The sequence below is a fragment of the Schistocerca nitens genome, chromosome 3, assembly GCF_023898315.1.
Source record: "Schistocerca nitens isolate TAMUIC-IGC-003100 chromosome 3, iqSchNite1.1, whole genome shotgun sequence".
NCBI lineage: Eukaryota > Metazoa > Arthropoda > Insecta > Orthoptera > Acrididae > Schistocerca > Schistocerca nitens.
This window is the reverse complement of record NC_064616.1, coordinates 918817920-918843338: the sequence shown is the minus strand read 5'-3', so window position 1 is coordinate 918843338 and position 25419 is coordinate 918817920. Positions and strand designations below refer to the sequence as shown.

Below are 25419 nucleotides of genomic sequence, written 5' to 3'. Positions count from 1 at the left end.
TGGGGAGATACAAATCAGTAAAGTGACATATTTTGAATATTTTCATTCAATAATGACATATGGAATAATATTCTGGAGTAGCTCCTCTTTAAGAAAGAAAGTCTTCATTGCTGAAACATGTGCTGCAAGAATAATATGTAGTGCTCTCCCACGATCATCGCATAGACATCTGTTTAAGGAGTCAATCATTTGGACGACTACTACACAGCATATTTATTTCCCTTGAAATTTGTTGTAAAAATCTGCTACAGTTCAAAAGCAGCAATGATGTATATTGTTACAATACCAGAAGGAAAAATGATATTCCTTACTCAGGTTGTCTTTAGCACAGGAAGCAGTGCACAATGCTGCAACAAAAATTTTTGCTCACTTAACCATTGATACAAAATGTCTGACAGACAGCCAAGTAAAATCTGAAAACAGCCTGAAAAAGTTTCTCCTTGACAACTTCTTCTATTCCATAGAGGAATTGGTGGCTTCACACTTGTCGGAACGTCACCATCCCATAACTGTCACGTGTTTGAGTGTTGGTGGTCAGGAATTCCTGAGCATTCACACTACATGGCATGTTAACTCTGAAAGAAAATCATGACGTTACAGTTGGTTCGTAAAATAGCCATCGGAGGTGCTATTTCATAAATTGTGGGAGATTGTCATAAAATGCTGAAATTTAGTTTAAAGCAGCTTGCAATGATTTCTGTTGCTCTTGATGATGAGGAAAAAGAACAGTGAGCAAAATGACTCTGTGTTAGAAAAATGTGAAAAAAATGAGAATGTGAATGAGAGTTCCTCATTCTTTGCAAGGAGCTGAAAGAGTCATTATTCTATAAAAATCTTTCAGAACATCTAAACAATAGTTTTCTACCTGTTAATCTAGATACAAATAGAAATTATGACGAGAAATTGCAAGATTTATGCATCCAATATCACCACAGCAGAAGCTGATGGTTTACATAAGATATTTCTACATGGGCCATTTTGCTGAACTAAACACAACAAATACTGAGTTGCTACTTGCTGGCAGCAACAGGGAAATGTCACATGACTCCATCAATGGCCCATCAAAACATTCTTCCTGAGAAACACTGACATGGCACTGATGTGACGTGATGTGTCGATGTTCCATTGGCGGCATGTGTGAATGCCACCATTTGAACTACAGAGCAGAATCTTTCAACATGAGGGATGTGACAATGACATTCTATCGTGTGTGAATCCAACTATCCAGTCCTTTCTGTTTATCAGTTTTTGAATTAAAGTAGCTAATATCAGTTTTCTTTTTTAATTTAAGTTTTAAAATATTCTGGCTATGATCCAACTGACTGTAGATGCTGCGATTTCCAGTCATGCTAGGTTGTGATGGACTGTACATCATGTGAAGAATTGCATTCTTTTTGAGGACTTTCCATCATGCTACTGAAATTTTAATTGTATGCAGTAGACATTAATTCCAAGACAAGTTTGAATTATTATTTAAAAAATGATTCCTTTACAGTTTACTTCTCTAGATTCTTCCATTCTCATTATTACAGGGAATTTAGCTTCCTCTTCTGCCTTTGAGACCATTGGCCAGTTTCTCCCTATAACCATAGGCAAGTGTCTGTTTTGGGACTGATCATCTTGAACCTGACAGAACCAGGTTCTTGTTATCCTCTCTTATCTCCCTCCTTATCACATTCTGAATGGGATGCAGGGCTTGAGACTAATAATGGTGGAGTTAGCACTTACTATTTTGTAATTATTTTTAAATTTACATTTTAAATATGCATTGACAACAGGTATGAACTGAGTTTCCTGGCAACAAATTGGCAGTAAATGATATTTCCTTCTTTTTACTTGCACTTCAAGTGACTACAAATTAAAATCTCACTAATGCACACAACAACAAAAGTTTTGCATCACCTCGGATTCAAGAGTTATGGAACCTGTACAGCAAATTGGAATAGAGATCAACATAAACAACATTTCCGCCCTTTATATTGCTCATGAAAACCACACATTGCATGTTGTACCACCATACAGTGAGACCTTGAGAGATGTCAGTCCAGATTGCTGTACACACCGGTACCTGTAATACCCAGTAGCATTTCCTCTTGCATTGGTGCAAGCCTATCCACAAGTTCATCAAGGCACTGCTGGTCCAGATTGTCCCACTCCTTAATGGCGATTCGACGTAGATCCCTCAGAGTGGTTGGTGGATCACATCATCCATAAACTGCCCTTTTCAATCTATTCCGGGCATGTTCGATAGGGTTCATGTGTGGAGAACATTCTGGTCACTCTAGTCATGCGATGTCATTATTCTGAAGGAAGTCATTCACAAGATGTGCATGATGGGCGCCCGAAGTGTCGTCCATGAAGACAATTCCTCAGATTAGATTAGTTTACGTTCCATAGATCCGTGCTGAGGAGATCCTCGTGGATGTGGAACATGTCAATTTTTTTTTTTTTTTTTAAAGCTGAAATAACAATACTAATAGTACGAATATATACAATACATCATTTGTTTCTATGAAAAAATTCGTCAATGGAGTAGAAGGAGTTGGCCACTAGTATGTCTTTCAGGCTCCTTTTAAACTGATCTTTATTTGTAACTAAATTTTTTATGTTTACTGGCAAATTATTGAAGATGAGTGTTCCTGAGTAGTGGACCCCTCTTTGAACTAAAGTAAGTGCTTTTAAGTCCTTGTGCAGATCATTTTTGTTCCTGGTATTGTATGTATGAACTGAGCTGTTTGTTGGAAAAAGAGATATATTATTTAGGACAAATTTCATTAATGAGTAAATATACTGAGAGGCAGTAGTTAGTATACCCAGTTCTTTGAAGAGGTTTCTACAGGACGTCTGTGAATTTACTCCACAAATAATACGTATTACACGCTTTTGGACTCTGAAAACTTTTGTTTGACTTGAAGAGTTACCCCAAAATATTATACCATATGACATTATGGAATGAAAGTAGGCAAAGTATGCAAGCTTTTTCATTTTTATGTCGCTTATGTCTGCTAACACTCAAATTGCAAATACAGATTTGTTAAGGCGTTTCTGCAGTTCTGTGGTGTGCTCTTCCCAACTGAATTTATTATCAAGTTGTAATCCCAGGAATTTAAGACTGTCAACCTCTTCTATCTGCTCTTCTACGTATTTTATGCATATGCTGGGTGGAAACCTCTTACAGGTTCTAAATTGCATATAGTGAGTCTTTTCGAAGTTTAATGTCAGTGTGTTGGCTTTAAACCATTTATTAATATCCATGAAAATATCATTAGCAGATCTTTCTAGAACTACACTTGACATACTATTTATTGCAATACTTGTGTCATCTGCAAAGAAAACGAACTCTGCTTCTGGCAGTGTAACTGATGAGAAATCATTAATGTACACAAGAAAAAGCAATGGCCCTAAGATGGATCCTTGTAGGACACCACATGTAATTTCTTCCCATTCTGATGATGACTGATGACTTAATTCACTAGTCCCTTGCACTGACACCCTTTGTTTCCTGTTAGTGAGGTATGACTTGAACCATTTTGCAGCACTGCCCGTGACACCATAGAATTCTAATTTACTTAAAAGGATGTTGTGGTTCACACAATCAAATGCCTTTGACAAATCACAGAAAATACCTGCTGCTTGTAATTTGTTATTTAATGAATTAAGTACATTTTCCCTGTAGGTGTAAATAGCCTTCTCGATATCAGAAACCTTCAGAAATCCAAACTGTGTTCTTGATAATATGTTATTTGTGGTCAGATGGTTGAGCAGCTGCCTGTACATTACTTTTTCTAAAATTTTTGAGAATGCTGGCAAAAGTGAAATCGGTCTGTAGTTTGATGGTATCTGTTTATCCCCTTTCTTGAATAGAGGCTTAACATCTGCATATTTTAGCCAGTCAGGAAATGTCCCAGTTATAATTGACTGATTACACAAGTAACTTAGAATTGTACTAAACTCACAAGAACATGCCTTAATTAACTTTGTTGATATTTCATCGTACCCACTAGATTGCTTTGTTTTTAAACATTTTATTATGAACATTATTTCTTTTGGTGAAGTGAGTGATATATTCATGTACTTGAAGCTATTTGTGAAGGCTAGTTTCAGATATTCAAGGGCATTATTTACTGATCCTGAAAGTCCCATTCTATCAGTAACGGATATAAAGTAGTTGTTAAATAGATTTGCCACACTATGCCCATCAATTACTAATGTGTCATCTACCCTTAGTGCTATTTGCTCCTGTTCCTTTCTGGTTCTACCAGTCTGCTCTTTCACTATATCCCATATTGTTTTTATTTTGTTCCCTGACATTGCTATCTTCTTCTCGTAGTGCATTTGTTTAGACATCTGAATTACTTTTTTACAGTATTCCTTGTATTTAGCTAAATCATCAGCATTGGAGCTATTCTTGGTCGACAGATACATTTTCCTTTTTGTCTTACAGGAAATCTTTATTCCTTGTGTAATCCATGGTTTTATTATAGACTTCTGTTTAATTTGAGTAACTTTTAGAGGAAAACAGTTTTCAAACATGGTACTGACATTGTTCATGAATGTGTTATATTTTTCATTCATGTCATGAGCACTATAAACATCTTTCCAGTTCATATCTTTGAGCAGTTTTCTAAAACACTCAATTTTTGGTTGATTGACTACTCTCCTGTACTCAGATTTAGCAGTCTTGATAATCTACTTAGAATTTACATCTAAAACAATCTGCTACTGATATCGTTGCACTATCGGTCAGAGGATGGCATTCATGTATCGTACAGCCATTACAGCATCTTCCATGACCACCAGCAGTGTATGTTGGTCCCACACAATGCCACCTCAAAACAGCAGGGAACCTCCACCTTGCTGCACTCACTGGACAGTGTGTCTAAGGTATTCAGCCTGACCAGGTTGCCTCCAAACACGCCTCTGACGATTGTCTGGTTGAAGGCATATGCAACACTCATTGGTGAAGAGAATGTCATGCCAATCCTGAGTGGTCCTTTCGGCATGTCATTGTGCCCATCTGTACTGCACTTTATGGTGTCATGGTGATGGACCTTACTATAGACATCAGGAGTGCATTTGTGCATCATGCAGCATATTGCATACAGTTTGAGATATAAAATTATGTCCTGTGGCTGCATGAAAAGCATTATTCAACATGGTGCCATTGCTGTCAGGGTTCCTCCAAGCCATAATCCATATGTAGCAGTCATCCATTGCAGTAGTAACCCCTGGACGGCGTGAGCAAGGCATGACATCGACAGTTCTTGTCTCTCTCTCTCTATCTCCTCCATGTCAGAACAACATCACCTAGGTTCACTCCAAGATGCTTGGACACTACCCTTGTTGAGAACCCTTCCTGGCACAAAGTAACAATGTGGACACAATTGAACCATGGTATTGACCGGCATGGTTGAACTACAGACAACATGGGCCATGTACCTCCTTCCTGGTGGAATGACTGGAACTGATCGGCTGTCGGACCCTCTCCATCTAATAGGTACTGCTCATGCATGGTTGTTTACATGTTTGAACAGGTTTAGTGACAACTTTGAACAGTCAAAGGGACTGTGTCTGTGATACTATATCAATAGTCAACATCTGTTGTCAGGAGTGCTAGGAACCGGGCTGATGCAACACTTTTTTTGATGTGTGTATGCAGGAAATCTGGAATAATAGCATGTTGCGTACATACACATTGCATATTTAACTATATATGACGGTAGTATCTGTTCCCGAAAGAACAGTTACCGTCAATGACCATGCAGCTTTGCTAGAAATCAAATGATAATTAAATGGACACCCTAGCTGCAAGCAGGCATTGATACACTTCATTGGGGACATGTTGAAAATGTGTGCCCCGACCGGGACTCGAACCCGGGATCTCCTGCTTACATGGCAGACGCTCTATCCATCTGAGCCACCGCGGGCACAGAGGATAGTGCGTCTGCAGGGACTTATCCCTTGCACGCTCCCCGTGAGATCCACATTCCCAACATGTCCACAACACTACATTCGTAGTGCGCCTAATAGATGTTTGCCCATCATACTCATTCCTCATGGCAGATTAATCTACCAAGTCCCGTACGAGTTCGGGCATAGTGTGTGCGTTCGCACAAGAAGGTCAAAGGCCGGAAACCTATGTTTTCTTTAACTATATATGACGGTAGTATCTGTTCCTGAAAGAACAGTTACCATCAATGACCATGCAGCTTTGCTAGAAATCAAATGATAATTAAATGGACACTCTAGCTGCAAGCAGGCGTTGATACACTTCATTGGGGACATGTTGAAAATGTGTGCCCCGACCGGGACTCGAACCCGGGATCTCCTGCTTACATGGCAGACGCTCTATCCATCTGAGCCACCGCGGGCACAGAGGATAGTGCGTCTGCAGAGACTTATCCCTTGCACGCTCCCCGTGAGATCCACATTCCCAACATGTCCACAACAGACGCACTATCCTCTGTGCCCGCGGTGGCTCAGATGGATAGAGTGTCTGCCATGTAAGCAGGAGATCCTGGGTTCGAATCCTGGTTGGGGCACACATTTTCAACATGTCCCCAATGAAGTGTATCAATGCCTGCTTGCAGCTAGGGTGTCCATTTAATTATCATTTGATTTCTAGCATAGCTGCATGGTCATTGACGGTAACTGTTCTTTCGGGAACAGATACTACCATCATATATAGTTAAAGAAAACATAGGTTTCCGGCCTTTGACCTTGTGCGAACGCACACGCTATGCCCGAACTCGTACGGGACTTGGTAGATTAATCTGCCACGAGGAATGAGTATGATGGGCAAACATCTATTAGGCGCACTACGAATGTAGTGTTGTGGACATGTTGGGAATGTGGATCTCACAGGGAGCGTGCAAGGGATAAGTCCCTGCAGACGCACTATCCTCTGTGCCCGCGGTGGCTCAGATGGATAGAGCGTCTGCCATGTAAGCAGGAGATGCCGGGTTCGAGTCCCGGTCGGGGCACACATTTTCAACATGTCCCCAATGAAGTGTATCAACGCCTGCTTGCAGCTAGGGTGTCCATTTAATTATCATTTGATTACATTGCATATTTATTTTAATTTATGCAAAACGTTACTTTGAGAAGAAATTAATTGTTTATGGACATATTAGCCTTATTTCACAAGGAAAACAGAATAAAAATATGTTTGAAGATAGAAATATGTTTACAAACCCATTACTAGAACTTGAGGTAATTTTTGCAATGTGTGTCTAATAATGTATATTTTTATTGGTTTTTAAAATTGAGTGTTAAATAGTGTAGCAACAAGACATTAACATTACGTTCCTGGTGTACATTTTATAGTTCTCAATACTATTATCTCATTAGGGATTATTTAATGTTATCATACTCATGTAGCTGAGCATGTTAAAGAGCTAGCTTGCGGAACATGGTGAGATGTGACAGACCCAGAATGAATGTGACTTACAGATTAATGTTGGGTGCCAGTATGCTGGCCAGCCTGGATTCGCTTTTTAGGTAGTTTTCCACATCTACCTACATAAATACCAAGCTAGTTTCCACATCCTTCCTCAGGTACACATGGTGCAAACAGTTTGAAAAACAATGCCACACCTTACCATAGTATTACAGTAGATGCATATAGGGCTGCATGGATTACTCCCTGGGAGATGGGTTAGAGAGGGGTTCCAAGCTGGCAGTATCTTTGAAATATTCTGGGGTGTGGTGACTCCACAACAGCAGTAGCCTATATATAGGTATGATAGGTTCTCTGCAAAAGTGGGGAACTGTCACAGCAGTTCTGACCTCGCATTGGCTGGATAAGGGTCACTGGAGAGTAAGGAGGGAATCAGGTGTTGGCATTTATAAATATCATAAGAATAATTTTGAATAGTTTTGCTGTATGGTGCCAAACAAATGACAACAAAACCATTGCATTGTATTTCATTAAGACATCCTGAGCCTTTTTTAAAATTATAAACATACTTTACTTGTAATTGCAACTGTAAGCCATTAAAAACATTTATATCAACTGCATAGTTGTTAATCACCACTTACATAAATATTAATTGGCACTATCAGTATTAACATTTACTTTATAAATTGTTTAGTTTAAGAAAATATAGTCTATGCAGTTGCTCATGTGGGTCATGTTACCTACCTTTCATAATCTCATTTGTGAACTAATTAATTTTCTCAAAATCTCACTAGGTCTGGCCTGAAGATGCACTGGACAAAGTTGCTCATCATTACATACAAGATGTGAAGATTTCAGATGATATTAAGAGCTCCTTAGTAGTGGCATCAAAATATTTCCATGTAACAACAAGGTATGCAAAGAAAATAGTTTATAATACAGAGTGTTTATAAATGAATATTGAGGTTTTAACGCTTTATAATAATTATTACATTAAACTTAAAGTTATAAATGATATGTCAAATGAAAGAGCAACTCAAACAGTTGCATTTGGCACCAGTGCTCATGTACAGCATGCAATGTTTCCACCGCAATCTGCTAGATTGGTTGAACTTCGCTGTACCCAAGCACTGGATAGGCAGCAAGGGGCCCAATGACAGGGCTTGCTTTGTATGGCCTCCACATACACCCGACCTAATGCCATGCAAATTGTTTTTTTTTACGGTATCACCAAGGATCGTGTGTATGTGCCTCAGGTACCAGCAGACCTCCCTGAATTAAGAAACTGGATTGAAGCAGCTATTGCTGCAATCACTGAAGACACACTTATCAACATTTGTGAAGAACTCGGCTATAGACTTGATGTGTGCCATGTGACAAACGGTGCTCACATTGAACATTTATAAGATTCTTGGTAAAACTGTTTGGGTTGCTCTTTCATTTGACATATCATTTATAACTGTAAGTTTAATAAATCAATATTATAAAGTGTTAAAACCCTGATATTCTCTTATAAACACCCTGTATTGTCAGTAACATTCCTTAAATATACAATGCGACAAAGGCAATTGTCAGAACAAGTATCATACACCAATGTAAATTTATAACAACAATATGGAAAGTAATTTTCAATGCAATAGGGTCCGCAGTTGCGATGAATTTTTTGAATGATTTCTTGAAGCCTTCAGCTGCCATTTACTTTATTTCTGGTACAATTGTACAATTTTGGGCTTAAACCATTTTCAATTATTTTATGGATGATTTTTTGGTAACAGATTATGTCATGTATGTCATTGCTCCTACGACATTATGATATGCTCATAAATTAGTTTGAGGTGTTCACACTATTTTAGGAGCACAGTAAAATAGCGTGAACACCTCAAACTAATTTATGAGCAAACATAATGTCATAGGAGCAACAACGTATATGACATAATCAGTTACCAAAAAATCACCCATAAAATACTTGAAAATGGCCTAAGGCCGAAATTGTACAATTGTACAGGAAATAAAGAAAATGGCAGCTGAAAGCTTCAAGAAATCATTCAAAAACTATGGAAAGTATCCACTGCTACACACCACATAAGGGAGATATTGAGTCACAGATGGCACTATGAAAAAAAAAACTGTTAAATATTTAACCTCTTGGACAAAGTCCTTCTTCTACAGTAGAAAACACACACATTCACACAAGCACAAGTCACACACACATGGCCACTTTATGATTATGTCTGATGTGAGCAGTGATCTGCTGGGATGAGTGAAAGGGATGAAATAGGGGGCCACTGTGCTGCCTGTGGAAGTGTGTAGGGACATGGTGGAGATAGGATAGGACTGCTAGGTGCAATGTTGGGAGGCTGTTCTGAGAGAGTGGGGGAAGGGGGAGGGGAGATGGCCCTATGTGATATTAGGCAGGTGCACCAGTTCCTTTGGCTCTTCAGTGTATATTCTAGGTGTACACATATCTTTTGAGCTATTTATTTTCATTGTATTATGATGACAAATCCAATATCATTGTAAAATGATCATTGGATAAGTGCATAAATAAATAAATAAATAAATAAATAAATAATAAAATGTCAAAAGATAGGGTCTATACCCTAGCATATGGCACACACAATGTGTCTGCAATGTTGTATGATGCCACACTACTTCAGTGCTGCTGTAAAGGGATCATCTGACTATTATAGATGGAAACTGAAAATTAATTGAGGTGACTGCATGTCATGTTTACTGAGATTACCTGAGCTCACATGGCTGAACTGCTTTTCCTTTAAGTAGATCATGTATAGAACTCATCAGTCAAACTGACATTGCCTCTCATACCTTTCAGGACATACTATACATTTTTATCACATACTAGGTAATGATCTTTTGTTGAGCAGCATATATTCAAATTGGTGGTCATACTTTTGAAGATATCTCGTAAGTTTCACATCTGTTAAAATCACATTGCACAATTTTCTGTAACAACTGTGTTAATATTTTGTGGAGTTATAAACTGAGGTCAATGGGTATACCTTTGGCTGAGCACCCTCTACTTTCAGTGAATAGCTTTGCAACACACATTTTTCAAATTGTCACTTGAAACAAAAACATTTCTGAATGTTACAATATGATACCAGAAACCACTACCATGAAATGGTTTATTTACTGAATCCATTAATATTGAGTAAATGTACTGTCTCAGCAGAGTTTGTCTTCACATTCAGAACATTCAAAAGCAATTTTTGTGAAAAGTTTGACTGTCAGCAGTAACAAATATTATATCACAGTATTACATTTTTATGAGCTCTCAAATACAATTAAAATACATAGTTACAGTTTCACATACCTGGATAGCTGTGCATGTTAAAGTGCCACTTCCAGGAAAGGGGAGGTGCATCAGCCCTGGGTCAAATCCACCCAGCAGATTAATGAGGGTCAGTGTACCGGTCAGCTTAGATGTGGTTTTTTGGCAGTTCCCCACATTACAGTAGATGAATATTCGGCTGGTACTTAGGTTCTGCCTCAGTTATACAATTTGCAAACATTTAGAAAACTTTCACTCACTTTCACATGAATAACACTACATGCAGACGAGTTGACATACAAATATTCCATTCCATGGGGTAATGGGATACTGACAGGCAGGGCATTCAGCCATCCCTCAAACTAACAATGCCAAATCCATAGATAACGATGCTGACCCTGCACGATGCGGGATGAAGGCACACAAGAAAGAGGAAGAAGAAGGGAGAAGTTAACATTTTGATTGGTGTTGCTGATTTAATATTTCAGTGGATAAAGCAGAGAAGATCATAGGTACTCCATAAAAATACTCTGTCCTCTGTTGCTAATAGTTCTTGTTTTATATACTCGGCAGTTCATAGATATTTGAATACAAAGACTATTGGGGCCATTGGATCCCAAAAATGTCGTGAACTCTTCACTAGGAGAAGATCACACACAATTTGATTGTGGAGTTAGAGACATAACAACTGTTCTAACTCAACTTAACTATAGTCATGGTCAGTTACAATGGTAAGCCAGAAAACAAGTTGTTAACTGCAGATTGCAGATGCATAGCATTTTAAATTTGGTGTCTGTGTGTTTTTAGAAGGTAGAAGAAAATGGCTGGTGGATAGATAGCCAGTATTCTGCAGTCAATGTCTAATTAATAACTCAAGTGCACAAGTGCAAGATGTCAGGTGTGCTCAGGAGTGTACTTGACTACACTGGTCTCAGTTGTGTAATTTTTATAGACAAAGGGATTATCCACAGAGTATGTCGCTTGTATAATGTATCCTATATATTGCCATAACTGTATTGAAAAACTGTATTTAGTTGGATTAAGAATTCAACAAAGAAAGAATGACAAGAAAGAATTACAGGGAAAAGGAGCAACTTGACTGCTCTCTGGAATGACAGCACATTGCAACATGTGGAAGCAATGTTACTTGAAGAGCATTATGTGAGGACTGATGATGTGGCATGGGCCCTAGATTGTCCTTATGGAACCATGTTGAACATCAAGTAAGCAGTCATATTTTCATCTAGTTGGCACATATTCATTGGTACTATCTGCAGCACCTCAGGTTTTATGGGAAAAAAGGGATGGTTTCCTAATGCAGATCATTACAGGGGGAGAGTAGCAAGTCCACTGCTACCATCATGAGTCAAAGCAATCATTCATTGAATCTAAACACCCCTTCTTCCCAACAAAAAAATGTATGAGGGATTGCCATGATCATGTACGGTTATGCGGACACCGTTTTAAAAAATGCAGTTGCTGAGATTACAGTCTCACCATGGCAATATCAATGACACTTCCCATCCTGCCATACTACAGGAGCAGTCACAGGACATAAACTGCAACCGACCTGGATAGCGAACACAACTTTTTTGGATGGCAATGCCTGCCATCACACAGGAAGACAAATGCATGGGCTGTAGCAAATGTTTTACTGGGTATGCTTGAAATTCCCACTTATAGCCCCAGGACCTGATGGCACCTCTGTCTGATTATGTACTCAGTTCACAGCTGTGTTAGTCCCTCTGTTAACTACAATCTGTCATAGATCTCTCAAACAAAAAACTGTTCCCAGTAGTTAGAAGAAAGCACAGGTCACACCTATCTTCAATAAGATTAGCGTAAGTGATCCACAAAACTACCATTCAGTATCATTGACATCCATTTGCTGTAGAATCTTAGAATATATTCTGAGCTCAAATATAATGGAATATCTCAAACAGAACAACATTCTCCATGCCAACCAACATGGAGTTTGGAAACACAGATCATGTGAAACTCAAATCTCACTTTTCTCTCATGACAACTTGAAAGCCATTAATCAAGTGGGGCAGGTAGATACGGTAGTTCTTGATTCCTGAAAAGCATTTGACTCAGTACCACATCTACACTTATTATAAAAAGTATAAACATGTGGTATATCAGATGAAATATATGAATTGATTGAGGATTTCTTGGTATGAAGGATGCAGCAAGTTATTTTGGATGGAGAGCCACTGACAGTTTTGTGTATACCCCAGGAAGTATACAATAATAATAGGAACCTCAGACTTGTTGGAGATGATGCAGCTATCTATAACAAAATACAATCTGAAAGAAGCTGTCTCAATATTCAGTCAGATGTTGACAAGATTTCAAAGTGGCGCAATGAATAGCAGCTTGCTTTAAATGTTCAGAATTGTGCACTCCACAAAATGAAAAAAAAAGAAAAAAAACATAGTTCACAATGATTATAATATCATCTAGTCACAATTGGAATGAGTAAACTCATGCAAATACCTGTGTGTATCTTTTGCAGGACATGAAGTAGAATGATTGCATATGCTCAGTCATGGACAAAGCAGGTAGTGGACTTCAGTTTACAGGTAACACTAGAGAAATGCAATCAATCTACAAAAGAGATCATTCACAAATCACTTGAATAATGACCCACCCAAGAATATTGCTCAAGTGTGTGGCATCTGTACCAAGTAGTACTGGCAGGGGACACTGAACATATACAGAAAAGGGCATCATGAACAGTCACAGGTTTATTTGACCAAACGAGAGTGTCACTGAGATCTCGAAAGAACTGAACTGGCAGACTCTTGGAGACCGACAGAAACTATCCTGAGGAAGTCTGCAGGCGAAATTCCAAGAACCCACTTTAAATTATGATTCCAGGAATATTCTGCAACCCCTACACATCACTCCCATAGGAATCATGAGGATGAGGTTAGGTTGATTACAGCATGTACAAGGCATTTAAATAATAATTTTTCTCACTCTCAATATGTGAATGGAATGAGAAAAAACCCCTAATAATCAGTACAGTGGGATGCACCCTCTGCCATGCACTTCACAGTGATTCACAGACTGTAGATATAGATGTAGAAATACTCTACTTTATGGTTCATCCCAAAGGTTGGCAACTACCTTGTCCCCATCAATTGATTTATGTAGTCATTCCACTTTAATCAACTCTCAACAGCAACTCCCAAATACCTTAAAATCATGACTGATTCTATGAACTGATTTCTGATGATGTAGTCAAATGATATTTAATTTACACACTTCAGACCTTGCCAACCACACACACTGCCCACCCTCCAAAATAAACATAGGCCATTGTCCCAGTGGGGGTTTGTGTACTGCAGGGGGGAATAAACATATTCTACGTATGTGCATTGGAAGGGTAACTATGTGGAGACGAGACTGACTAACATTTTCCGAAGAGTGACAGCAGCCTTTTCAGTAGTTACAAGGGCAACAGTCTGGATGGTCAGTTGTCCTGAACATGTTACATTAGGCATCATATGCTCATACTGTGAACAGCTGACAGCAAGAGGAAACTACAGCAGTTATATTTTTCCAATAACAGTTAGCACTATTCTATGGTTTGATGATGTAGCAGCAACCTATTGAATAAAATATTCTGGAGATAACATAGTACCCTTGTTGGAGCTCCAGATGGGAACTACTGAAGAGAATGGTGTTGTGACTCGCTGATCATTCAAAGCGCCACCGCGCAATTACGCGCGTCCTCTACATGCGGCGCTGTCTGCCAGCCATGCAGCAGCTGCGCCACCTAAGCGGCCAGCCGAGCAGCAGCCGCTAGACTGGGAATCAGTGCTCATTCGAATGCTAACATGTACACATGTCTTGCTTGTCAACTTACTCTGTGACTTATATGTGTTGTGTCGTTCTGAAATATATTTGTTAAACTTGACGTTATAACAAATGGCCTCAGCAGAAAAAAGATATGAATTTAGCATTCTACGACTCAGAGCAGAAAATGTTAGATCCTTTCTACATCTTCATATATACAGTGCAAGCCTCCATAAAATGCATGGTGGAGGGTACTTAGTACTACTGATAGTAGCTCACTGTTCTTTTCTAATTGTAAATAGAGGGAAGAAGAAATGACTGTCTGTATGCCGCTGTACAAGCACTTATTTCTTTTACTGTGTCTACAGGATCTTTACACAAATTCAATATTGGCAGCAGTAGAATTAGTGTGCAGTCAGCCACAAATGCCTTTATATTTTCTTAATACTGTTTTATGCAAGGAACGTGATCGTTGATCCAGCAATTCCCATTTGAGCTCCAGAAGAATATCTGTAATACTCACAAGTCAGTCAGACCTGTTGGTAACAAATCTAGCAGCACACCTCTTGCTTTGATGTCTTCCTTTAAACCAACCTAGTGGGACTCCCAAACACTTGAGCAGTACTCAAGAATGAGTCATACTAATGTTCTATATGCAGACTCCTTTATATATGAGATATATGAGCTACACTTTCCTAAAATTCTCCCAATACACCAAAGTCAACAAATCGTCTCCCCTACTACTGACATTATGTACTTATTTCATTTCATATTGTTTACAACATTACTCATAGATTTTTAATTGACATGGTTCTGTCAAGCAGCACACCACTAATATTGTATTTGAACATCATAGGATTGTCTTTCCTACTCATATCCATTAACTTACATTTTTCTACATTCAGAGCAAGCTGCCATTGATCACACCAAACAGAAATTCTGTCTAACATCCTCTACCCTCGTACATTCTCTTAATGGTGACACTTTCCTGTACACTGAAACATCATCAGCAAACCCTCACAGATTGCTGCTTGCCTTATCTGTCAGATCATTTATGTATACAGAGAACAAGAGTGGTCTTATCATACTTCCCTGGGACGCTCCCCACTATAACCTTGTCTCTGATGAACACTTGTCATCTAGAATAATGCAGTCTTTGATCCACTCAAATATCTAGGAACCGATTCTGTATGAAGTTAAAATGTATTCCCAGTTGTGAATATGGAAAACCATCAGGTATGTAATGGAATGACAACAATGAAAGTTGAATTTCCCAATTCATGTGAGTGGTCACCATAAACACTTGGGCTATCTGTGCATTGCTCATCCATGTCCAAAAGAATGTTGCATAGTAATTCTTTACTACGCAGGCACTGTAATATTGTATTTATCCACCAATACCAGGCAGCATCTTTCAATTGAAATGTCCTCTTCCTGTATGAGAATTACATAATGTGTATGAGAGCAGGTTGTGATGAATGAAAGATGATGTATGGAAGTTTGTGTCTGGCCATTAGCTGTGCATGGATATCAAAAGTAGTTAAGGCAACAACTTGCATAAAGCAGGAAATCCAGATCTGAGTCTCAGCCAGGCACAAATTTTCATTTTTGTCATTACATTATACAGCTGATGGTCATCCAGATTGACAGTGGTTGTGAATACATTTCAGTATTTCATGATGGTTGTAGTTGCCACAGTACTTGTTCCTTCAGACACACATGCATGTCTGAATGAACATTGCACAGTACTTATTAACAACACAGGCACTGAAATATCATATTCCACATGCTTGAACAATTGTTAGCAGTCTGCTGTCGGATATTGTGTCAAATGCTTTCTAGGTATCTAGAAGTATGGATTCTGCCTATTGCCCTTCATCCATGGTTCACAGAACATTATGCTAGAAAAGGGCAAGCTGAATTTTGCATGAGCAATGATTTCTAAATCTCTACCGAGTTGTGGACAGAAGCTTTTCTGTCTGAAGGAAATTTGTTATATTCAAGCTTAAAATGTGCTCAGTTCTTCAACAGATCCATTCTTTTACCCTTCTTATATACAGGTGCCCACCTCCCCTTTTTTTCCAGACACTTGGAATTTTGAGGTGAGTGAGAGGTTCATCATGAATACAAGCTTAGTAAGGGACCAATTACTTCTTAAAGGTGAACCAGTATTCCATCTGGACCAAGCGTCTTATTTGTTTTCTACTCTTTCAGTTGCTTTCAATGCCAGGGATGCCTATTTCTGTATCCTCCACTCAGGAGTCTATGCATCACTCAAAGTATGGTATGTCTGTAGGATCCTCCTGCATGAACAGTTTTTTAAGTGCAAAATTTAAAACTCCAGCTTTCCTTGTACTGTCTTCTGTTGCACACCAGACTGGTTGATGAGTGAATGGATATAACCCTTTGAGCCTAAAACAGAGCAAGTTGGAATCTTTCTATCTTGTCTTATTGCACTCCAATAACTACTTTCTTCTTAATTTTCACATACATCTAGTTGTACACACTGTGTGCATGTAGTATGACAAATCCATCCAAGCACTATTCAGAACATACACTACTGGCCATTAAAATTGCTATACCACAAAGGTGACGTGCTACAGGTGCGAAATTTAACCGACGGGAAGAAGATGCTGTGATATTCAAATGATTAGCTTTTCAGAGCATTCACACAAGGTTGGCGCCGGTGGCGACACCTACAACGTGCTGGCATGAGGAAAGTTTCCAACCAATTCCTCATACAAAAACAGCAGCTGACCAGCGTTGCTTGGTGAAATGTTGTTGTGATGCCTCGTGTAAGGAGGAGAAATGCGTACCATCACGTTTATGACTTTGACATAGGGCGTATTGTAGCCTATCATGATTGTGGTTTATCGTATCATGACATTGCTGCTCATGTTGGTGGAGATCCAATGACTGTTAGCAGAATATGGAATCGATGGGTTCAGGAGGGTAATACGGAACACCGTGCTGGATCCCAATGGCCTCATATCACTAGCAGTGGAGATGACAGGCATCTTATCCGCATGGCTGCAATGGATCGTGCAGCCACATCTCGATCCCTGAATCAACAGATGGGGATGTTTGCAAGACAACAACCACCTGCAGACATTTGCAGCAGCATGGACTATCAGCTTGTAGATCATGGCTGCGGTTACCCTTGATGCTGCATCACAGACAGGAGTGCCTGCGATGTTGTATTCACAACGAATGTGGGTGCACAAATGGCAAAACGTCATTTGTTTTTGATGAACCCAGGTTCTGTTTACAGCATCATGATGGTCGCATCCATGTTTGGCGACATCGGGGTGAATGCACAATGGAAGCGTGTATTTGCCATCGCCATACTGGCATATCACCTGGCGTGATGGAATATGGTGCCATTGGTTACACGTCTCGGTCACCTCTTGTTCGCATTGACGGCACTTTGATCAGTGGACATTACATTTCATATGTGTTACGACCCATGGCTCTACCCTTCATTCGATCCCTGCGAAATCCTACATTTCAGCAGGATAATGCATAACCGCATGTTGAAGGTCCTGTATGGGCTTTTCTGGACACAGAAAATGTTCGACTGCTGCCCTGGCCAGCACATTCTCCAGATCTCACGCCAATTGAAAACGTCTGGTCAATGGTGGCCGAGCAACTGGCTCATCACAATACGCCATCACTACTCTTGATGAACTGTGGTATCGTGTTGAAGCTCCATGGGCAGCTGTACATGTATATGCCATCCAAGCTCTGTTTGACTCAATGCCAAGGCACATCAAGGCTGTTATTATGGCCAAAGGTGGTTGTTCTGGGTACTGATTTGTCAGGATCTATGCACCCAAATTGCGTGAAAATGTAATCACATGTCAGTTCTAATATAATATATTTGTCCAATGAATACCCGTTTTGCCGGCCGAAGTGGCCGTGCAGTTAAAGGCGCTGCAGTCTGGAACCGCAAGACCGCTACGGTCACAGGTTCGAATCCTGCCTTGGGCATGGATGTTTGTGATGTCCTTAGGTTAGTTAGGTTTAACTAGTTCTAAGTTCTAGGGGACTAATGACCTCAGCAGTTGAGTCCCATAGTGCTCAGAGCCATTTTTTTTGAATACCCGTTTATCATCTGAATTTCTTCTTGGTGTAGCAATTTTAATGGCCAGTAGTGTATTTCATGCCAGTTTATTATTCAGAAGGTAATTAACAAGATGCTGATTATAGCAACATATTTAACAGAAAACATAATAATTAAAAGTAATGAATGATTGAAAGTTCTACTACAGCATGTTAAGAGGAATTTAACTGAGCTAATCAGTGATTTTGGAAACATTGACATATATAATTAGAAAGACTGCAATCCAGACTTTACAGCAACATGTTTTAATTTTCCTAAAACTAGTTAACTTATTTTATGATCAATACTGAAGTTTGCATCCACCTAAAACTATTGTTGCCTTCTGTGCAATGACACCCATCATTAATTGACTAAGCCATTATTTAAGAAATTGCATAATTTCATTTACAATAACTGTAAGCATCAATAGAGAATTGCCAGTGTAGCAACACTAAATAGTTCTGTGAACTTTTGTGTTTCATTAACTCATTACATTTTTATAAACAAAGTTATTGTTGAAACATGTAGTTAACCTAAATTAGTATATTCTAAGACAGTAGTTTTATAAACAAATCTATAGTTTCCAGTATCCCAAAGTACCTGTATGCCAGTTTGTAAATACCCCTGCTCACCCATATATGTTTAGTCTTGCGAAAGCCAGTGAATTATTAACATCTCTATAACAATATGTTACTCACATTCATATAGTTAACATCTTTTTAATAACTTGTGTTGTTTATTATTAACTTGTTTGATTCAGTGTGGTCACTTGTTGGTATTTTCATGTCATGTTGATGCATTTATTTCTATAATTGGTAAGGAAGTTTATCCTGTTCAATGACTATTTAATCAAAAACCAACTTTGATACTGAATTGTGAGACAGCATATGTGAAAGTGCACTGTAGATAATCTGCCCATAGGATGTTGAAAGTGGTTGTCTGTGAAAAACATTTAATGAGAGGGATGAAACTGGTTACTTGTTGCTGTAATTTGCAGTGGTGAGAAAAGTCATGGCATACCTCTTAATGTCATGTCAGACCTCCTTTTTCCCAGTGTAGTGTAGCAACTCAATATGGCACGGACTCAAAAAGTTGTTGAAAGTCCCCTGAAGGAATATGAACCCTGCTGCCTCTATAACAATCTGTAATTGTGAAGGTGTTACTGGTGCATGAATTCACTTCTTGATTATGTCTGATAAATATTCAGTACAGTGACCTTTTGACATGGTGTATTGTCATCCATAAATATTTCATCATTGTTAGGGAACATCAATTCCATGAAGGGCTGCAAATGATCTTCAAGTAACTGAACTTAACCATTTCTAGTCAATGATTGGTTCCATATCATGTAAACAAAGCCAAAATCATTGTGGAGGCACTACCTGCTCACGCAGTGCCTTTTTGACAACTTGGGTCCATGGCTTTATGGAGTATCTGCCACACTTGAACCCAATCATCAGCTCTTACCACCTGAAATTGGGACTCATCTGACCATGCCACAGTTTTACACTCATCTAGGTCCAATTGATATGTTCACAAACCCAGTAGAGGCACTGAAGGCAATGTCATGCTGTTAGCAAAGACACTCACATTAGTCATCTGCTGCCATGCTTCATTAATGCCAAATTTTGTCACAATGTCCTAACAGATACATTTGTCATACATCCCACATTGATTTTTGCTGTTATTTCATGCAGTGCTGCATGTCTGTTAGCACTGACAATTCTACACAAATGCCACTGCTCTCTGTTGTTAAGTGAAAGCCGTCACCTACTGCATTGTTCAATGTGAGAGGTAATGGCAGAAATTTAGTATTCTCAGCACATTCTTGACAGTGTGTATCTCAGAATACTGAATTTCCTAATGATTTCTGAAATCGATTGCCCCCTCTGTCTAGCTCCAACTAGCATTCCACATTTGAAGTCTGTTTATTCCTATTGTGTGGCCATAAGTACGTTAGAAAACTTCTGATATGACTCACCTGAGTACAAATGATAGCTCCACCCATGCTCTGCTCTATTATATACTGTGTACGTCATTACCTCATTACTTTTGTGATAACATGTTATCAAAAAGTAATGGGAACTACTGTAATTTTTCAGGCATTATACATCCTATTTTTAATTTTTAATCTTGTTGGTACACATGTTCATGATGTCTGTTTGTATTTTCAGCTGTTTTTAATATTTAGTTAATTGTTGACAGTCAAAAAGCATATACATATTTTGAGTAGACTCAGTGGAATTTTACAAGAGGAATAAATGTTCTGAAGAGGGTCAAGAAGATGCTGAAGACAATGACCACCCTGGTCACTCTAGAACATCAATTACTGACAAAAACACGGAAGACATAAAGAACATGATTCTATAAAATTGCCAAATCTCCATTAGAGAGGTTGCTGATAATGTCAGGATATTTTTTGACTCATGTCAACCAATTTTGTACATGTTTTGGATGTGAAACATGTAGCACCAAAGTTTGTTATGAAATTATCGAATTTCAACCAAAAATGGTGTCACATGGATATCACTCAGGAATTGCTGAATGAGTTCAACAATGATCCACAACTTCTAAACAATATTGTAATAGGTGAAGAAACATGGGTATACTGGTATGACTTCGAAACCAATGCCCAATCATCCAAATGGAAACTGCCTGAAGACACAAGACCAAAAAAATTTGACATGTTCGACCACATGTGAATGCTCTTCTCACTTTTAGTGCATAATGATTTCCTGTCTTATAGTTGTACAGTGAATAAGGAATACAAATTATATCATGATAATGCTCCACCTCACACCTCAATACTTTTTCATAATTTTTTGACACGAACAAAATTTCTCTTTTGCCTCATCCACCATATTTGCTGAACACAGCCCACAGTGACTTCTTTGTAATTGTGAAGCTGAAGACAACCATGAAAGGATGCCATTTTAGCAACATTAATGAGTTAAAAACAGGATCTCTGAAGGAGTTGAACACCATAATTAAATGCGAGTTCCAGAAGTGCTGCCAATAATGTGTGTGAAAGTTATCTGCCTGCTTTATTGATCTGCGTTGCAGGGCAGCCAGCATGTCAGAGGCAAGAATTTGTTTTTCCAGCCCACAATGTGTAGGCTGGTCTGCAAGAGAAGCACCTTGTGATGGAATAGTACTGTCCTCCATTATCAATCTTTTTGGTATGGCAGCCAACACCATTTTCAAGCACCTTACATATAGACTGTCCTGCATGACAGATGTGGTGTTGTTGTTTTTGTATCGGCTCACAAATCAACCTGTTTTATTGGGGCTGCACATACAGATGGACACTTCTGGGAGAAGTTTGTGATGGATATAGGAGTAAATGGACTGAGAGGAAGGGTTGAAGGGGATGATTGAGAGAAGGGGGCAGAGAAGGGGATGATTGAGAGAGGGGGGCAGAAGAGGATAAGGAAAGGGGGAGGAGAAGATGAATAAGGAGAAGGAGGCATGAGGAGGTAGGTAGGGTGAAGGAAGTAGGGGGAGAAGATTAGGCAGATGTGGGGATGAGGAGATGAACAGAGAGCAGTTGGCAGGAAGAGACAGATAGTGGGAGACAGGAGGACATGGACAGAGTAATGAGACAGAGTAAGAGGGGAACAGGAGTTGGACATAGAGAGAGGGCTTGAGGAGGAGACTGACAATGAGATGGGGGTGGAAGAGATGGATAGAGACAGGTGTGAGGAGGGGAAAGACAAAGAGAGTGAAAGAAAAAATGGACAAAGAGAGAGATGGAGAGACAGAGGAAGTGAGGAGCTGCTGATGGACAGATAGAGGTGGCAGGATGAAGTGGACAGAGAGACAGAGGGAGGAGGGTATGTGTGCAATATACAGTATATTTAAAACACATACATCAGTAGAACAACAGGGAAAAGGCTGCTAGTGGCAATAAATGTGAAATAGATCTCATTAATTTAAAATTTTGTGGTGTGTGGTATTAAAGAATTTCTCATAAAGCCAGTTTTACAGCAATTCAATGAAGTTTCTGCTATGAGACACCAGGTGCAGAATAGAATTCACAGGTAGGTAACTCTTCATGTGGTGCCCAGGGTGAGGATCACATTGCAAATGAGGACAATGAATAAGAAATGACAGGTTTTAGTACAGATATACATGACAGAGCTTGTGAACTGTTGACAGTGTTTTACATGGACAGGCAAAACGGAGTGCCTACAGTAGGGTGTTGTCAGCAATATACAACATTCATCTACATCTACATCTACATTTATACTCCGCAAGCCACCCAACAGTGTGTGGTGGAGGGCACTTAATGTGCCACTGTCATTACCTCTCTTTTCTGTTCCAGTCGCGTATGGTTCGTGGGAAGAACGACTGCCTGAAAGCCTCCGTGCGCGCTCAAATCCCTCTAATTTTACATTCGTGATCTCCTCGGGAGGTATAAGTAGGGGGAAGCAATATATTCAATAGCTCATCCACAAACGCACCCTCTCGAAACCTGGCGAGCAAGCTACACCGCGATGCAGAGCGCTTCTCTTGCAGAGTCTGCCACTTGAGTTTGCTAAACATCACCATAACGCTATCACGGTTACCAAATAACCCTGTGACAAAACGCGCCGCTCTTCTTTGGATCTTCTCTATCTCCTCCGTCAACCCGATCTGGTACGGATCCCACACTGATGAGCAATACTCAAGTATAGGTCGAACTAGTGTTTTGTAAGCCACCTCCTTTGTTGATGGACTACATTTTTGAAGGACTCTCCCAACGAATCTCAACCTGGTACCCGCCTTACCAACAATTAATTTTATATGATCATTCCATTTCAAATCATTCCGCACGCATACTCCCAGATATTTTACAGAAGTAACTACTACCAGTGTTTATTCTGCTATCACATAATCATACAATAAAGGATCCTTCTTTATATGTATTCGCAATACATTACATTTGTCTATGTTTAGGGTCAGTTGCCACTCCCTGCACCAAGTGCCTATCTGCTGCAGATCTTCCTGCATTTCGCTACAATTTTCTACTGCTGCAACTTCTCTGTATACTACAGCATCATCCCCAAAAAGCTGCATGGAACTTCCGACACTATCTACTAGGTCATTTATATATATTGTGAAAAGCAATGGTCCAATAACACTCCCCTATGGCACACCAGAGGTTACTTTAACGTCTGTAGACGCCTCTCCATTGATAACAACATGCTGTGTTCTGGTTGCTAAAAACTCTTCAATCCAGCCACACAGCTGGTCTGATATTCCGTAGGCTCTTGCTTTGTTTATCAGGCAACAGTGCAGAACTGTGTCAAACGCCTTCTGGAAGTCAAGGAAAATAGCATCTAACTGGGAGCCTGTATCTAATATTTTCTGGGTCTCATGAACAAATAAAGTGAGTTGGGTCTCACATGATCGCTGTTTCCAGAATCCATGTTGATTCCTACAGAGTAGATTCTGGGTTTCCAAAAATGACATGATACTCAAGCAAAAAACATGTTCTAAAATTCTACAACAGATCGATGTCAGAGATATAGGTCTATAGTTTTGTGCATCTGCTCGATGACCCTTCTTGAAAACTGGGACTACCTGTGCTCTTTTCCAATCATTTGGAACTTTCCGTTCCTCTAGAGACTTGCGGTACATGGCTGTTAGAAGGGGGCAAGTTCTTTCGCGTACTCTGTGTAGAATCAAATTGGTATCCCATCAGGTCCAGTGGACTTTCCTCTGTTGAGTGATTCCAGTTGCTTTTCTATTCCTTGGACGCTTATTTCAATGTCAGCCATTTTTTCGTTTGTGCGAGGATTTAGAGAAGGAACTGCAGTGCGGTCTTCCTCTGTGAAACAGCTTTGGAAAAAGGTGTTTAGCATTTCAGCTTTACACGTGTCATCCTCTGTTTCAATGCCATCATCACCCTGGAGTGTCTGGATATGCTGTTTCGAGCCACTTACTGATTTAATGTAAGACCAGAACTTCCTAGGATTTTCTGTCAAGTCGGTACATAGAATTTTACTTTCTACTTTGTGAGACATTTTGGCCCTTACATTAAAGCCTAGCCACTGACAGTGTTCACAGACCATAAACCCATCATATCATCCTTCCACATCAACAATAATTGTTTCCCATGGCAGTTCTGGCACACAGAATTAGTCAGCTAGGTCTACACAGACATACTGCATATTAGAGGCACAGAGAACAAAGTTGTCAACTATTTTTCATGAGTATAGAGTTTAGTCAGCATTTTTAATCATGATTACCTCACCACAGCACAATAGGCAGATCAAGAGCTGCACTACTTACTAACAGACTGGCCCATAGGATTGTGACTGGAGCAAACAGGTGTGCCAGGAAGCTAAGTCAAGATATGGCATGATGTCTCATGATGGAGGCCATGGCCATACATTACTCAGTGATTCTGCAAAGTGGCATTTGACAGCATCCAAAACCTAGCACACTCAGGGACAAATGCCACTATCAAGTCTCTAACTGAGCACTTTGTGTGGCCATCAATCAAAAAGGATGAGAGGGACTGGACTCATTTATGCTCTCAATGTCAGCATTATAAAGCGGGACATCAGATTGAACAGAGACTATACCAGTCACAGACATAGCAACCAAGATAATAGTGAAGACATTCATTGCACATTGGTTAGCACATTTTGGAAGCCCACTGAATATTACAACAGACCAGGGCTGACAATTTGAATATAATCTGTTCAACAAATTGACTAGACTGTGTAGGTTTTAGTGCCATCACATAAGAACTTATAATCTAGTGAGCAACAGAATGTTTGTAATGTGGCACAGACCACTGAAGCCAGCCCTCTTGTGTCACTGAAAGGG

The 25419-nt window shown here is 39.5% G+C and overlaps 1 protein-coding gene and 2 non-coding genes across 3 annotated transcripts in view; 1 reads left to right on the top strand and 2 right to left on the bottom strand.

Annotated features, from left to right (window-relative positions):
* The window catches only part of LOC126249484 (dynein axonemal heavy chain 7-like), a 1193512-nt gene that overhangs the window by 753748 nt on the left and 414345 nt on the right, over positions 1–25419 (top strand). Inside the window, exon 34 of the mRNA XM_049951137.1 lies at positions 8194–8312. Coding sequence (XP_049807094.1) covers positions 8194–8312 — 119 coding nt within the window. The remainder of the gene's footprint in view (positions 1–8193; positions 8313–25419) is intronic.
* Trnat-ugu (transfer RNA threonine (anticodon UGU)) lies at positions 5854–5928 on the bottom strand. The gene has a single exon. It is a non-coding gene; the product is annotated as a tRNA-Thr (tRNA).
* Positions 6298–6372, bottom strand: Trnat-ugu (transfer RNA threonine (anticodon UGU)). Its single transcript has one exon. It is a non-coding gene; the product is annotated as a tRNA-Thr (tRNA).